The sequence below is a fragment of the Atractosteus spatula genome, chromosome 21, assembly GCF_055471065.1.
Source record: "Atractosteus spatula isolate fAtrSpa1 chromosome 21, fAtrSpa1.hap1, whole genome shotgun sequence".
Classification (NCBI taxonomy): Eukaryota; Metazoa; Chordata; class Actinopteri; order Semionotiformes; family Lepisosteidae; genus Atractosteus; species Atractosteus spatula.
Window position 1 is genome coordinate 7,153,882 of NC_142726.1, and position 17,427 is coordinate 7,171,308.

General features: G+C 40.5%; 2 protein-coding genes across 2 annotated transcripts in view; one reads left to right on the top strand and one right to left on the bottom strand.

Annotated features, from left to right (window-relative positions):
* The window catches only part of pkd1l2b (polycystic kidney disease 1 like 2b), a 32,248-nt gene extending 22,116 nt beyond the window's left edge, over positions 1-10,132 (top strand). The window contains exons 29-40 of the mRNA XM_088939158.1: positions 40-262; positions 851-947; positions 1,638-1,778; positions 2,071-2,256; positions 2,630-2,957; positions 3,906-4,039; positions 4,259-4,386; positions 4,792-4,952; positions 6,989-7,199; positions 7,554-7,655; positions 8,114-8,245; positions 9,206-10,132. Of these exons, the coding sequence (XP_088795284.1) occupies positions 40-262; positions 851-947; positions 1,638-1,778; positions 2,071-2,256; positions 2,630-2,957; positions 3,906-4,039; positions 4,259-4,386; positions 4,792-4,952; positions 6,989-7,199; positions 7,554-7,655; positions 8,114-8,245; positions 9,206-9,316 (1,954 nt within the window). The 3' untranslated portion in view covers positions 9,317-10,132. The remainder of the gene's footprint in view (positions 1-39; positions 263-850; positions 948-1,637; positions 1,779-2,070; positions 2,257-2,629; positions 2,958-3,905; positions 4,040-4,258; positions 4,387-4,791; positions 4,953-6,988; positions 7,200-7,553; positions 7,656-8,113; positions 8,246-9,205) is intronic.
* Positions 10,121-14,254, bottom strand: psmd7 (proteasome 26S subunit, non-ATPase 7). Its single transcript, XM_088938892.1, has 7 exons — positions 14,073-14,254; positions 13,023-13,114; positions 12,673-12,765; positions 12,135-12,232; positions 11,672-11,752; positions 11,271-11,362; positions 10,121-10,763 (listed from the first exon to the last, which is right to left on the bottom strand). The coding sequence occupies exons 1-7, from the start codon at positions 14,144-14,146 to the stop codon at positions 10,313-10,315; spliced, it is 981 nt and encodes a 326-aa protein (XP_088795018.1). The 5' UTR covers positions 14,147-14,254; the 3' UTR covers positions 10,121-10,312.
* Between the last annotated feature and the right edge of the window lie 3,173 nt (positions 14,255-17,427).

Genomic DNA, 17,427 nt, shown 5'->3' on the forward strand with positions numbered 1-17,427 from the left:
GATGTTTGTGTTCTGTCATTCCTGCAGGCTGTCACCCAGCCCTGTTCCCACAGACGGCAGCACCAGGAAGAAGTGCTGTCCGAACACGCTGCCCTGGTGGTTCGTGTTTGTTGGCTGGCTGCTGGTGGTAGCAACAAGCGGCATCTCAGCTTATTTCACCATCATGTACGGGCTGACGTACGGAAAAGGCCGCTCCATCAACTGGCTGATCTCCATGACTGTGTCTTTCTTTGAAAGCCTCTTCATCACCCAGCCCCTAAAGGTGATTCGTTAAAGGGGTGAAAAGTCACTTTTCGTTACAATACAGTACTCTAAAACATCGGTCAGTCCATGTAAGATTTTAAGAACTATTTTAAAGGAGGAAAAAAAAACAATTTATATTTAATGAATGTAATTATAATAATTCCTTGCATTTATATAGCTCATTTAATCTACCTGGCCTACCCTGGCCTAAGATGCAAGCTCATTAAAATACCATTTTAACATGTTTTTCATCTCATTGAAAACTTTCCTAAAGAACATAGATTATTGAAGAAGATACGTTTCCAAGAACTTTTATCAATGCTTCTGTTTGTTTTAGACTCATTTTTTGGTAAAAGGGTTATTTTCAAATCTGAGGACTGGAGGGGTACAGAGACAGATTGCAGAACTGCTTATAAATAATATATGGAATTTCCAGTTATTGGTTTGTATTATTCACTTGTATCATATATAATTTTGGTGGACTTGGGATTTGAAAATGCAGTGATATTTGTACCTGCAAAATTCAGTACCTGCTAGGCCACTGTCAAACAGAAACAGCCCATGTAAATTTTTAACAGATTTTGCTTTGGGTGATTGGTTCACCCAGGTCCTAGGATTTGCTGCCTTCTTTGCTCTGGTACTGAAGAAAGTTGACCACGAAGAGGAAAGCGAAGTGGCCATTGAGGGAGACCTTACAAGCTCAGGTAACTGCCTCTTGCAGTTTTGGATGAATCAGTCAGGTAACCTGCAGATGTTCTTTGTAGGAGCTCTCTGTTACCAAAGGAGCAGTATTTTGAAGGCCCAATCTGTAGTAAAACACGTGATGTCTTGAAGTGATTTTGAATTGGTATTTCCATCCCTTCATTTTCTAACTGCTTCATCTAATTCTGAGTGGGGGGGGGGGGGGAGTTGGAGCCTATCCCAGCAATCACTGGGCTCAAGGCAGGGTACACTCTGGATCAGACGCCAGTCCATCGCAGGGCAGACACAGACAGAGACATGCACAAACTCACACCAGGACCAATTTGTCCAATGATCCCATTGGATCCAATAAATCCAATGATCCTACCAGTATGTCTTTGGACTGTGGGAGAAAATCAGTGCACCCCGAGGACACCCATGTGAACACTGGGAGAACATACAAACTCCACCCAGATAGCACCCCAAGTCCAGAATTGAACCCAAAGCCTTAACACTCTGAGGCAGCAATCCTAAAAACTGTGCCACTGTGCCTCTCTAACCATTATTTAGTAAGTTAAATTCTTTTTTTTTCTGAAATATTTACCAAGCAAAATAAAATAGTTTTTACAGACACACTGGGAAATGCTTGTACAGAGAACTGAGGGATGTATAAGCAAAAAGGTAATTTAACCCCATCGTTCTGATACAATTAGGGGAGCCTGGTGCTGTGTTGAGCTCACGAAGAGACAGCAGCTGCAGTTTCTACCAGCCCCCTCCTCGCACTGACATCGAGAAGATGAGAAACAACATCTTAAAGGAGCAGAAGGTCTTCATCCTTATCAGAGAGATTGTGGGTAAGAGCTTCTGTGCTTCAGATTAGAAAGATTAAGAAAAGGCTACATAAATAATATCATGCTTTCAAGAGTTTTTCAAAATAAATCATAAACTGTTTAAAACCCGTTGTATATAGAATCACTTATTTTAAAGCTGAAATGATAAATACTGAAAAAAACATAGCTATCCTGTTTTGTTTTTACTGAAACCTTCTAACCTCAAAGCTGTTGATTGTAACAATTTGTGTTTTCAGTTTAATTTAAGGACTCTCCAATAGTAATAATTTGGACATGTATTGCTTGTTAATTGCAGCCTATGTGGGATTCTTGTGGGTGTTGCTCTTAGTGGCCTATGGTCAACGAGACCCAAATGCATATTTATTAACACAACACATTGAGGAGAGCTTCACTAATGGGATGTCAGACACCATGGCCCACAAAGATGTGTTCACCTGGATCAACACCACTGTTCTCAGCAACCTCTTTGGCCAGTTCCCAGGTACAGACATATCCCCCTACTGACATTGTTGCTCTGGTGTATGTGAGGTATTATTTTATTATTTCTATCATTTTGTATTTGCTAAAAAGAAAGTCATTTCAGTAGAGTTCTGTCAAATAGAAACCTTTCTGTAATTTTGTTTATTTTTCACTTGTAATTTTATGCAAGTCTCCTTACTTTCATCCAGGAAAAATTGTAACCGAATTGATAGTTAATGGTGAATATAAATGGAAGTATTTTGTACCACCTTTTTTCTCTACTGGGGCAGGAATAAATGCCTAGATGAGTGATAACTTATTCAGCTTCCAGTTAGATCAAGGGATATGGGCAAGTTTCGTTCATGTGCTTCTGAGGTCTCAATCTGCTGTTGTAGGATTCATCACAGATGGAAATTCCAAGCTTGTTGGCAATGCCCGGGTTCGACAGGTGCGAGTCCGGAGAGACTCATGCACTATCGCTCGGTCCATGCGCAACTCCATTCCCGACTGCCATTCCCCCTACTCCTGGGAACTGGAGGACATGGCTTCATATGGACCAGGCTGGAACATGTCTGTGCAAATCAATGCCTCGCAGGTTCCTCACGCGTGGCAGTATCAGAGCCAGGGCAGCCTGAGGGCACACCCTGTCTGGGGCAGCATGGCTCTTTACAGGGGAGGTGGGTACGTGGCAGAACTGGGCCCAGACCTTCAGAATGCAACCAGGTGAGGCTGCAAAACAACAAAGGCCATTTGACCCTTCCAGATCGTATGGATTCTAGTACGTAAGAACATAAGGCAGGTCTGCAACCAAGAGAGGGGAGTGACATATCAGGGCTTTGTTGGGCAAAGGTAATGGCTTTACTGATTTTCATACCACAGATTATTGCTAAAAATCCTTTTTACACAGAAGGTACTCCAATTTAAAATGCTAATCACACAATAAATGCTTAAAACTTTGCTAAACACTGAAGGTGAATGTTTGGTGGGATGCAATGGGAAACTGATGGGAGGAGCTACATCGGCCAGGGGGCTTTGATGAGCCTGAACAAATGGTCCTGGCCGTACAGTAAGCATACGTCTCATTGCCTGGGACGTCGCGCACAGTTATTCATGTTGCCTTTAGCACAACTAGTTGTGAGATGCACATCTATAGTCTGCATTGAGTTTGCTCGAGGTGTATTGGAGTAACTAAAATAATGGTCATTGAAAAGATCACTGAGATGAATCAACTCTAAAAGAAGCAGTGCCAAGCAAGGTATTGCTGTGTTCATGCACTTACAGTTCCTAGCAGTTGTCACAGACGTAACCTGACTGTTTGGAGTTTCCAGCATAGCTGCGATTAATAGGCTTAGTGTCCCACAAGATCCAAGTTACCTACTTATTAGCTTCACTAATTATTTCGACTTCCATATTTAAACCATGCTGGGTATCCTATTGATTACATCTTCAGGCTCTTCCATCGTTTAACTCTGGCTTCATTCTCTTGTTTTAAATGTTTGTTATTGTTATATAAATGTGGTTAAAAATTGGTCCTTCCAGAATGATCCCCAGGAACTCCATGGAAAATCATGTAACTCTTGGGGAATATGATGTTCTATATTTCTATATGTAAAACAAATCCTAAAATATCACCTAAGAAATTATTCAGAAATCCACCTTTTATTCATGCAGCGTTCTTCAGTACCTGTTTGACAACACCTGGCTGGATGTGTACACACGGGCCATGTTTGTAGAGTTTACGGTGTACAATGCCAATGTCAACCTTTTCTGCATTGTTACTCTGATTTTGGAGACCACTGCTGTTGGTAAGTGTGGTTCTGTTTTGCTGCATCCTTAGTAACCCTTAACACATACTGTCCTTTTCACCCTTTTGCTTTAGATATAAGTATCCAATATATCTCCCTCCCCATTGAACATCTTAAACTATGAATGAAAACTACACAACAGTTCCTACTCTGTTTGTAAATCCCAATGGGTTCAGCACCAGTGCTACACTCCCTGTTGCCATCTTTCCCAACCCGCAGGAGCTTTCCAGCACCGCACGGAGCTGAAGAACGTTCGTCTGTATCAGTCCACCGGAGGCCTGCATGTCTTCGTCATGGCTTCGGAGGTCATCTACTTTCTCTTCATTCTCCACTATATGTTTATCCAGGTAAGGGGTTCAGAGCTCTTCTTATAATATATCTCTTTCTTGGGTTAACCCAAGAAAATCCCCATTAAAAGTGAAAGATCTTGGATAAAGGGAAGAACAGAAAAAGAAAGAACTATTGAACCTTAGAATCTTGAAGAGCTTTAATGAAAGCCCTCTACTAGAATCCATGCACAAAAGCTCTATGTGCTGACAAGGAGGTTACCAATTTTGTTCCAGAGAAGAAGTTGCTCTTAATGGTTTCTGGGAAAATACCATTCAGGCTGGTGACAAAATAGGTGTGGTGAGAAAATGATTGGTTTTTCCATTTTTAAATGTAATTTGGGGATTTAAAATGGAACAAATTGTGTAGTAGAGCACAATACCTTGAAAGTGGTCCCTAGAATTCCAGCCTTCTTGATCCTGCAGGGCAAGCGCATGAAGGAGCAGAAATGGGCCTACTTCCAGAGCAAGTGGAACCTGCTGGAGCTGGCCATCATCCTCCTGAGCTGGAGCGCCCTGTCCGTGTTCATCAAGAGGACCCTGCTGGGTAACCGGGACATGCAGTACTACCAGGACCACCGGGATGAGTGAGCAGGCAGCCAAGCCACACCTGAAGCACATTAGCAAGTTGCATCCAAGTGTTTAAAACCATCTCAGTTAATATACACGTACATACGTGCATAACATTTAGAGAACAGAGATATTTAAGACGCGTAACCACAGGTTTGTTTACTGGTAAAATCATAAGATTTAATTACTTAATTTCTTATTACAATAATTCTATCAGTTTTGAAAAGACGGGATAGGAAGGGAATTAGACAATAATCTCCAATCGATTTCATCATCCTGAAAAGAGATGCAATACTGCACACTTTAATGCTGATATGGACTGAGGTATGGGGTTAGCGGAGCGGAAGATTGCCTAATGAAATGGTAAACTGCAAAAGCGATTAAAAGCAGCCCTGACACACTCCTGAAATTAGAGAGATTAGAGTGGAGAGCTCATGGTGCCTGAAAGCTTCACTGCATAGGAACATTATCATTACAGTGAACTCTGTCCCACTTTCTACATTAGAAGGAATCTCTTCAGCACGTCATGTAAAGCCTGTCCATTAGGTAAAAGTGTATTTTGTTTGCTCCGATTTGAATGGGAGCTTTTGTCCCCACACCACTAGCTGGGTAGGTTTCAGAAGACATCCAATGTTTCTTTTCAAAATGTCTTTCTAGGTTTCTTATTGGTTGATTCTTGTTGCAAAAGACTCACAACAGGAGTCTAACTAATCTGGCTAAAAGCATAAGACATAAAAGCGTAAGGTGATTTGTCTATTTATTAAAGGCATTTATTTTGTCCTCTTTTATTTCTGACTTCAAATATTTTCAAACTGTTGGAACATGTGTATCAATGCAGCGCACATCCATTTCCTTTTCACAAGAATTTTGAAGTATTTTAATTGGCAGACAACAGTTTCTTGGTAAACTAGTGTAAACCAGAAGTGAGCCTGCAACTGTGCATAAACAGACACTCTTCTGTTAGTTGGGATTTCCTAGTTTGCCTGTTCATCTGATTAATAAGAGATTATGAAGATCAGCATATGGGGTTAGCAGAGACCTGCAGGAGAACCACCATCAGTGTGGTGAGATCCACCAACCCCAATCCTAGCAGATGAGGATGAAGACAAACTGGAAATCCAGTGAGGCAGCACCCTCTGACAGGGAAAGATTAGCAACTTCCAAGCCTACTTATCTGGTGGATGCCACATTGTAACTTCATCTGCTGTATAATGAAGATCTTTCAGCTTCTCCTGACGTTTGCTGTCCATCGGGAGACCGTGGCTAACGTTTTTTTTAGCCTGTCACAGTTCTCCTTTCGTGAATCATCTTAGTAAACATGCTGTACATCTTGCTCTGAGATCTCACTTGATCACCAGTGTCATATCCTCCCGAGCTGAAGCTTTGTTGAAATGCTTCCCATCAGATGTAGCATGAGGGGAAGATGTCTCTTTCTTTGGGGATGCCAGATTGATTTGATGGTTAACAAAGAACAGCAAAACACAGGTGATACACAGTAGATTTCAATAAGGTAGAGGTGCAGAAAAGGCACCTTTTGAGAGAACCACCTCACAGTATTCACATGATCTCCAATTTAGTGTTATTCATCCCACTATTTTTATAAGTATGAGAGTACAGTTTATTTCACATGGTAAATAGCTGGGATCACTACGACTACCTAGGTTATACCAACACTTCAATAAGGTAATCCAATTCAATGTCATTACATTTTAAGGGTCCTGTTACAAGTTATATTTCCAAATCATAACTCCTCTATCCTTCCAGTTCTCTAACCACTTTGTCCAATACAGGGTGGAGCCTGTCCTGGCATGGCAAGGAACACCCTGGATGGGACCCCAGTCTGCTGTAGGGCGCATAACCCCTCCTCAATCCATTTCAGCTCTTTTCCTGCAAAAGAAATCTTAGTGAAGTAATTTCAGCAGTAAACAATTTCTCAGGAGTAAATATCTCAGAATTCAAAATAAACCATATGAAATTGTATAAGACTCTTTGGATGATTTTGGAGTGGTGCTCCGAGCCCTTGTGGTCAATGACATACATGTGGTTTTGGCAGGTTTGCCAGTTTCTATGAGACAGCTGCTGCGGATGCTGTTCTAGGATACCTGATTGCCTTCCTGGTGCTGTTGGCCACAGTCAAACTGTGGCACCTCCTGAGACTGAACCCAAAGCTACACATGATCACCTCCACCCTGCAGAGAGCCTGGACTGACATCTCTGGGTTCATCATCGTCATTGTCATCATGCTGTTGTCCTACACCATCGCTGTGAGCCTTAACTGTCCCGCCGTCGTTATTGTAGACAGTCTGCTTTTTTTAGATAATTAAACAGTAACAACACCATGACATAACATCATAGACTATATAAAACAAATTACTACACTAGATGAAAGTTTTGTCTCAAGAATTGTGGAAATAAAAAAAATCATGACTCGGGTACTGCCATTTGTTGAATGGAGATCTGCTCCACATACTGTACAATAAAATGAACCAGTGTGTTTTCTGAAAAATGATGAGACTTCAGACATTTATCATGCAACACAATTGCATCCTATTAGGTTTTATGCAGTTGTTTGCTCAGAACGTTCTTGGGCTGTTCATGGTTTTCCTTTTGGGTCCTAGACAAACCTGATGTTTGGATGGAAGCTTTACTCTTACAGAACACTGCTGGAAGCAGCCCAGACAATGGTCAGCCTGCAGCTGGGAATTTTTAACTATGAGGAGGTCAGTCTGCTTCTACCGGGCTTAAACAACAGGGTTTATACTGTATATGCTATTCTCAGCAGATTGTGAGAATATGGAAAAATGCATCTTCATAATCTGTCTCTAAAGTCCTTACTTGTTTATAACTGAATAGGTTTAAAACATGTGAAGAGATTAGTCACATGTTTATTGTGTAATGGAAGTTTAATCCACACATTCATTACCTATTGCTTTATTCAATGCATGATTGCAGGGGGAGCAAGAGCATACTCTACTGCTGCAAGGCAGGATACACCCAATCCATTGCAGGGCACACACAGACAAACACACACAGACACACACACACACACCAAGGCCAGTTCCCCAAGGAGCAAATTAAGCTCCCATATTTATTAAAACTTTACTCTGAGCAGCAACTTTGTAGGGAGGGAAATACCTTTAAATTATATATATATATAATCCAATTTAATCTTTTGCAGGTTCTCGATTATAACCCTGTGCTTGCCGCATTCCTCATTGGTTCCTGTATTGTCTTCATGACCTTTGTGGTTCTCAACCTTTTTATCTCCGTTATTCTGGTGGCATTCAGTGAGGAACAGAAAAACCACAAGGTATGACCACCACCACTCCATTTCTACATACCTTTCTTGGATCTCTTGTTACAACAGTTCTCTTCCAAGCTTTTGGGTCTACAACAGTTGTCCCAGACAGCCGACGTCCTGCAGCTTAAATAAATGACTGTGAAACAGTGAGAGACAGCTTCCAGAGGCCTTCCATCAAGGAGATAAGCTAGTGTCAAATGAAGCACACCTGAGCTAAATGAATAATTGGCATCCAGAGGCAAAGAGATTCAATGAGGGAGAGGAGCAGGTAGGATAGGCTCTGAGTGGAACTGACCACTCCCCTGGACTAATGGAAGGTGTATAAGAACCACCAGGAGGATAAGGGTCCAGCATGGCAGAGTAGTTTCTGTATCAAAGGGTTGGGCTGGCTTATAGGCTTATATGACTCAGTAAACAAGGGACACTGGAGAAAATATACAGTGGTTTAAGCTATACTGAAGGGCATCATGAGTGCTGGCCAGACAAGCAGTTCTGGATGTTCTGGTTGCTAGACTCAATGGGATAGAAGTATACTACCGTGGGACAGGGTTGGCCAGCTGAAGCAGGCCTGACTGGGGAATGTAAGGATGTGGGGAAGTATGGTATTGCCTGGAAAGGTAGTAGTATACCTTCTCCCTGCAGCTGAAAGAAAAAGGAGCTCAGACAGGCCAGTTGTACTTATGACACCAGCTAGGCTATAACAGAAACAGGCAGAAGTGTGAGGTCGCAGAGAGTGTGAGAAATCATCAAACTGGCTGCTGATATGTCAGGGGCAAATGGGATCAGCTGGTACATCTTGGGGAAATGAATAGTGATTTGTAACTTGCACAAGTCTACTTAAAGTCAAGATGACCCTGGAATTGCAAATTCAATAGAGAAGAAAATGTATGCTTACACACACATCTATAGACATGCACGGTGTCAGAAACAAAAATAATGCTAGTGAACTGTGCTCTGATTTTTTTGCAGCCTTCAGAGGAGGAAGAGATTGTGGACCTCATGTTGACAAAGATCTGCAGTTTTTTCGGGATCAAGTGCAAGATAGAGAAGGAAGAAAACTGCCCCAAAAAACTAGCTTGAACTGTAACAGGCAGCACAGATCCACTCATCCTCTCACTTACTGCAATGTGAATTTGTAGTGCGTCTTTCCTATACTGTTACTTGTTTTAACTGTTCTAATATAAAGTAACAGATTCTGTATTCACTCTTGAGAATTTTAGTTTAAACTACTGTTTTTCACCAAGACTTAAAACCAATTGTCACATCAGTATGCCTCTCGCAGTGTTGCAAGAATCCCAACATAAGAAATTCAATGCAGCCTACTTCTAGCAATCTAAAGTAAGAATTTAAATTCTCCTTTCCAGAATTATTAATGGCACTGGCTACAAAATTCTAATTTTCAAGCTATTAAAGGGGTCTGAAGAACCTGCCTGTTTTTATGTTATTTTAAATAACCCAAACATTCTTATGCACATAAATGCATAAAAATGTAATTGTTACAAAAACACTACTCTAAAATTCTTGAATTAATAGCCTAAGAAGATACAGCATTTCAGCATGCAATGTTAAGTTTACAATCCTCTAACTGTATACAGTTTAGTATTTACATGTGTACTTTCAGCTTTATTTTTTGTGGTGCAGCACAGTGCTATGCTATAGAAAGGATAGTCTCGAAGCATGCACTACTGTGATCTAGCCATTTCCCAGCTGTACTTACACTGTCCTATGACAGTACAACTATAGCATATTAAAGTAGTGAGAGCTGATTAAAGAAACAAAGGTGATGCTTAGTATTCACTTTAGATTGCATGTAAAGGTACCAACCCTAACAAAATTGTACGTCGTTTATCTTCTCTTAATGTAAAAATACAATTAAAGAGCATATACCACAAAAAGCTTTATTCCCTTCCCCCTTTTTTGAACAAATACAAAGGGAATCTTTTATCAGAAAAAAAAGATAAATACAGTGACCTGACAACAATTTATGTCATAGGAGTTAGGTGGAAGATTTTTAAACTCTCCTAGAATAAAAACACTTCTGCAAAAGTTCTCTTAGTCCTCGGCAGTTTTACTAGTTCATTTCTTCTCCTTCTTGTCTTCTTTCTTGGTGGAAGCATCACTCTTCTCTTTTTCTTTGTCCTTGTCTTTCTCCTCCTTCTTGTCTTTCTTACTCTCATCCTTCTCCTGTCCCTCCTTCTTCTCTGCGTCTCGGTTGGCTATCTTGTTGTTGATGAGGTTATGCAGCGCCACTACAGAGCGAATGAGTGAAGCCAAGTAGACCACCAGCATCTGGTCATTGGTCTTGAGGTAGAAGGCCTTAATGAACTCCTGCAAGTTGACATCGGGCAGCAGATTGAAGACGTCCTGAAGCTGGTAGATGATCTGGTGGTTGATGGGCAGCTTACCTGTTGCAACTTTCTCCAGGTAGCTCTTGATATCCAGGAGCTTCGAGTTCAGCCCTTTCAGGCCATGCACCTGATTGGTGATGCGCTGTGACAGGGTGCCCACGGTCGTGTCTTTAATGTCTCTGCCAAAGAACCAATAAAACAAAAAGTTATACAGAGGTGTTGTGGAAGTTGAGATCAATATTTAGGTCAGAAATGGGCACCCTTAGGATCTGTCCTCCTCCCAAACATTTAAATCCTTGTTTATAGCATAGTGGGCATTCCTGAAGACATCCATTCCTTTAAACTAGGGGTGCAAAGCTCTGACATTTCAGGGGTTCATGTCTTTCGTTCTTAAGCAGTTAACCCTACCACATTTTTTATTTGACCTTTGTATTATAACTCCAGATCTCACTTATTAGACAGCATAAGAGCTCTCTGAAACAGTTACATGATTTAAAGTTACAAATCCCACTGCAAATTGTAAACAGGCTGTATCACACAACAACTGCTCATAAATACCCCACAGCCCCAAATACACACATATGTTAATATATCACCCGATGCTAAACCAGCACTATAACCTTTCCATGCACCTGGGTAATGTATTGGTTATTTTCAAGGCAAAAAAACTGTAGAACTTCCTTTACCTTAGTAAATGCTCTACACCAACCTCTTCTGCTTCCTCAGCCCCTATCTCACTGGTAACATGTTCAAATGTCTTGGATGTGGGAGTCCCATCCTAAAAGAAGGACATATCATTTAGAAATACAAACAGTATCTGACCTCTTAGTTTCTAATAAATAGCTCACAGTACAGTAAGTCTATACTAATGGATGAAAGGCTTTAGGCACTAAAATGTATGATCTACAATCCAAACTACATCTCATATTCATTCTACCATTGCTGGTGGAGAGCATGTCAGATCCTGTATAATACCCTTAAACATTTTTTTAAGTTGGGATTGCTGGTATAATACCTTCATTCCACCTTTCTTAAATACACAATGTATATCATTTTTTGTACTTCAATGGGCCCCAAAACTACTCACATCATGCACTTCCTCTACAGAGATGTAGGCTTCTGTGGGGAGACCTAGATCCTTCGGCTTTACATCAATGATAACTAAAACCTGCAAAAGACAGCATTAATTACAATCCATGAAAGAGTAGAAATATTCCCAACTTCTGGGACAGCTTTCCCATTTTTCAAGAATTTGATATATTACAAATTTAAAAATACTAGATTTTCCAGAATATTTACAAAATTTGTTAAAGACAGTTCTCTCATTCTAGCCTTTGGAAGTCATTTCTTCCAACGGACTTCCTAATACAGCTCACAAAAAATTAACTGCAATGCAACAACACTGGAATAAGAGAAAAACATTCTTCTGAATGCATCTCAAAGCCTTAAAATCTAGATTGCTTAAAAAAAGAAAAGAAATGTGATGCTTTAATAATTAATTCATAAAATATGTAACAATACAATTTATTAATGTTTTGTTCAACACTTACTGAGTTGGAACAGTACCGCTTCATGAGCTCATTGATGGCAATGTCATTCTTGTGGAGTTTTGGTCCTGTGTGATACCAGCCCACTATTCTTTCTCTGGCTAAAGACATTTCAGACACAAAAAAGAATTTCAACACACTATCCAATATTACAGACAATAATGCACTTCCAGTCTTTCGGTTCTTTACCTGTTGAGATAACTCACGTTAACATGTGAGCCTTCTACTGTATAACTTTATAGAAACTCCAAGACTTCTTAAAAATATAAGAGTATTTAACAATTAACCATTTTGATTCAAGTCACAGACGTTGTAGTCAAAGCACACTAGAGATCATGTGGGCAATATTTCTGTTTCATATACTGAAGTACAACATTGTAACAACAAAGAATTTTAAACTGAACTAACTGATTCAAAGTGAGAAGAAATGCTTGGTTACAATGGATATACAGTATAAAAAATCAAAGTATTCTATCAACAATGTCCTCTTTTACAGCACACGGAAAAGGATAAACAAGCTGACACTTGAGTGTGCTCTTACCATTGACTTTTTTGAACATGCCATACATATTCTCAAGGTAGTCATGGTCCAGGAACCACACGGAGTCGTCTTTGTCATCCTCATCGAACGGCACTGTGTGGACAACCAGTTTTTAACTCATTAAGCAGGCAGCACCTTAGACAACTACCAGGCTCCCACCACATAATTGCGCTGCCCATCTCAGGCTTCAGCGGGACACAGTACAAAGGTAAACTCAAGGACTTCAACCCTGCTTGCAGGTGATTTATTCTCAACTGGCCGGGTCACTGGAAGTGAAGTCCGGTCTTAACACTGTCACAACCGACCATCTTGGTCCCCCTTCTTACAAACTCAAAGCTCTGCCTGCTCACCTGCAAAACTGTTGGAAACATCCAGAACCTTCTTGTGCCAGGATCCCAGAAGCACCCCTACCACTCGCTTCTGGTTCCCCACTTTTCCTATTCTGGAAGAAACGTTGAGAATTAACCACAGATGCCAGGAGTAAAAAAAGTAGCAGCGATAAAATTCCTTCTAACCTTCGCATGTACCCAATGTGAAACTACACCGCCTCCCCGCACGACCATAAACAAGGGAATGTGCTTCGCAGGACCCGACATTAGTATCCACCGTTTGACAATTTTAAGTGAGAATAATATCTCACGACAAAAAAAAACACGACACAAAGAGGCCAGAGTGCTGTCCTAAAAACTCGACAGCAATAAATTAACATCTAACAATAAAAAGAAAAGGCTAAACAATCCTAAAACTGCAGCTGACAAGCCGCCAGCCCTCGGATAGGCAGCAGGAACGCCGTGAGAAGAGAAGAGAAGGATTGAGACTTTATTTTCTTGAACCTCTGCTGGGTAATAGTTTTGTCTCACGGCAATTCCCCATAGACTGTTAATGTCATTAACTTCATTAACGGGAATAGTTAATGACTGGAATTTTCTTTCTCCTAGGAAAGTTCTAAAAGCTCGGTAAGATTTCCATCATGACATGTACACGCCAAGTACCGTGTGACTCAGCAGGTCAGCACTGTTCCTTGGCGGGGCCCTACTTTTAAAATATTGAAGGAATTCTCGTCTTCAGCTGCAAGATTATTTTTCAATAAGCGTAAATATTAAACTGCCCTCTTAAATTCCCTTGTTAGCTACGCGCAAACAAGCAGACGCGATTTGGCTACAAATGGCACAATTTAAAATTGTAAGATAAAACCTGCACATTCACAGTCATTCAAGAAAAGAGTAATCGACATCTTGTGTTTTGAATCTGTTAAATGATAATAATCTAAAAAAATACGTAACGCACTTGCTATAGTTAACCGAGATTCATTTTCACTGCCATTCTGGGCCTGTTACAGAAACAATGAGTCCACAAATTCTCCTTAATCATTACAATGGAAAATAAATGTTAAAAATCACCTGTTAAAATGGTCCACAACACTAAGCAACACCAATGGATGGACTACCACTTTTTCCACAGCAGATTCCGGCATTTTAACGACTCTTATATTAAAATCGGCAAAATGAAACTTGGGAGTAATCTTTACAACCGTATGGCACTCCTCCACAATCCCATAATCCACCGAGAACAGTACAGTAAACGGAAGGAATCCCACAATTCCACGGTGCAGGCGGAAGAAATGACGATGCGGTTTACGGCAGTTGTTATGTTCTTATGACATTGAAAAACTTCCCTAATATAGTTTTTCGCTTAAAACAAAAGCACACAATAGAAAATATTTTAATTTGTTTATTGAAATGTTCTTGAAAAAAAGATTGGAGGACGCATTTTCCTTTAGAACTTCTATTTTCTTACCGTGATGATTGTTTAAGGAAGAATATAAATTATACTAGAGCCAAGGACTACAATCTTACTGATAAAATACGTTGCCACTAAATGTGCAGTCATATACATATCGTTATCTAAAGATACATTTAATCTTACAGTGTTTGTAACAAATATAGTACTTTTGGTACTGGCTATATATGGTGTATACAAATATTGTACTATATTAAGAATTTTACATTCTGGCTTACGTACTTTTATAAAACAGCATTGTATGGCTTGAAATACTATAGTATTGTTTTCAGAAGGTGTTGATAACTTTTTATAATCCACTTTTTTAAGCACTACAATATGCAGTGTGTGTATATATATTCACCAATAGGTGGCACTTTAATAACAAAGCATTTTGTTGGTAATTTTATTGGCGACATCCAGTTCAGAGCCATGCCACAGAAAATGCTAAACTTGGCAAGTTTACACAAAGCATGTATTATCCTGTGCACATTATTTATGGTGTACAAAACACAGCCAAACTGTTCATAGACAGTTTTAAAACCCTTATTTTACAGGAACATCACCAGATGTTATAGTTCACAAAATGTGATATTACCTAAATACAAAAACTCTTGATAGTGAATACCGCTCTAGTTCCTTCAGTTAATATTGGCATCTTGTGTATTTAACTTGTGCTTCTTTCAAAAATATGTTTCTCAATCTTTAGGTTTAAATGGGATGTTTATATATTATATACTACTTACAGTGCCTTGCGAAAGTATTCGGCCCCCTTGAACTTTTCAACCTTTTGCCACATTTCAGGCTTCAAACATAAAGATATAAATTTTTTATTTTATGTGAAGAATCACCAACAAGTGGGACACAATTGTGAAGTGGAACGAAATCTATTGGATTTTTGAAACTTTTTTAACTAATAAAAAAATGAAAAGTGGGGCGTGCAAAATTATTCGGCCCCTTTACTTTCAGTGCAGCAAACTCACTCCAGAAGTTCAGCGAGGATCTCTGAATGATCCAATGTTGTCCTAAATGACTGATGGTGATAAATAGAATCCACCTGTGTGTAATCAAGTCTCTGTATAAATGCACCTGCTCTGTGATAGTCTCAAGGTTCTGTTGAAAGCGCAGAGAGCATCATGAAGACCAAGGAACACACCAGGCAGGTCCGTAATACTGTTGTGGAGAAGTTTAAAGCCGGATTTGGATACAAAAAGATTTCCCAAGCTTCAAACATCCCAAGGAGCACTGTGCAAGCGATCATCTTGAAATGAAAGGAGTATCAGACCACTGCAAATCTACCAAGACCTGGCCGTCCCTCTAAACTTTCAGCTCAGACAAGGAGAAGACTGATCAGAGATGCAGCCAAGAGGCCCATGATCACTCTGGATGAACTGCAGAGAACTACAGCTGAGGTGGGAGAGTCTGTCCATAGGACAACAATCAGTCTTACACTGCACAAATCTGGCCTTTATGGAAGAGTGGCAAGAAGAAAGCCATTTCTCAAAGATATCCATAAAAAGTCTCGTCTAAAGTTTGCCACAAGCCACCTGGGAGACACCCCAAACATGTGGAAGAAGGTGCTCTGGTCAGATGAAACCAAAATCGAACTTTTTGGCCACAATGCAAAACGATATGTTTGGCGTAAAAGCAACACAGCTCATCACCCTCAACACACCATCCCCACTGTCAAACATGGTGGTGGCAGCATCATGGTTTGGGCCTGCTTTTCTTCAGCAGGGACAGGGAAGATGGTTAAAATTGAGGGGAAGATGGATGCAGCCAAATACAGGACCATTCTGGATGAAAACCTGTTGGAGTCTGCAAAAGACCTGAAACTGGGACGGAGATTTATCTTCCAACAAGACAATGATCCCAAACATACAGCAAAATCTACAAAGGAATGGTTCACAAATAAACGTATCCAGGTGTTTGAATGGCCAAGTCAAAGTCCAGACCTGAATCCAATCGAGAATCTGTGGAAAGAGCTGAAAACTGCTGTTCACAAACGCTCTCCATCCAACCTCACTGAGCTCGAGCTGTTTTGCAAGGAAGAATGGGCAAGAATTTCAGTCTCTCGATGTGCAAAACTGATAGAGACATACCCCAAGCGACTTGCAGCTGTAATCGCAGCAAAAGGTGGCTCTACAAAGTATTAACGCAAGGGGGCCGAATAATTTTGCACGCCCCACTTTTCATTTTTTTATTAGTTAAAAAAGTTTCAAAAATCCAATAGATTTCGTTCCACTTCACAATTGTGTCCCACTTGTTGGTGATTCTTCACATAAAATAAAAAATTTATATCTTTATGTTTGAAGCCTGAAATGTGGCAAAAGGTTGAAAAGTTCAAGGGGGCCGAATACTTTCGCAAGGCACTGTATGAAGGAGCAGGTAAACTTTCATTCCTTATTGAAAGAAACACTACATGTGGTGTATAAACGACAACACTTCTATTATCACTTTAGTTAATTGCATTAATGAAGTAAAGACTTGGATGTGTGAAAACTTTTCGTTACATAACTCTGATAAAACTGAGGTTGTTGTTTGGAGGAAACAAAACTGATAGGACTACTATAACTCTGCCAGCAGCCATATCACCATGCAACTCACAACTGGCAACCCACTGAAGCTCAGCAGGGGTGAGCCTGGTCAGTACCTGGATGGGAGACCTCCTGGGAAAAACTAAGATTGCTGCTGGAAGAGGTGTTAGTGGGGCCAGCAGGGGACGCTCACCCTGCGGTCTATGTGGGTCCTAATGCCCTACTATAGCGACGGGGACACTATACTGTAAACAGGAGCTGTCCTTCGGATGAGACGTAAAACCGAGGTCCTGACTCTCTGTGGTCATTACAAACCCCAGGTTGTTTCTCGAAAAGAGTAGGCTGGTGTCCTGGCCAAGTTTCCCATTGGCCCTTACCAATCATGGCCTCCTAATAATCCCCATCTATGAATTGGCTTCATTACTCTGCTCTCCTCTCC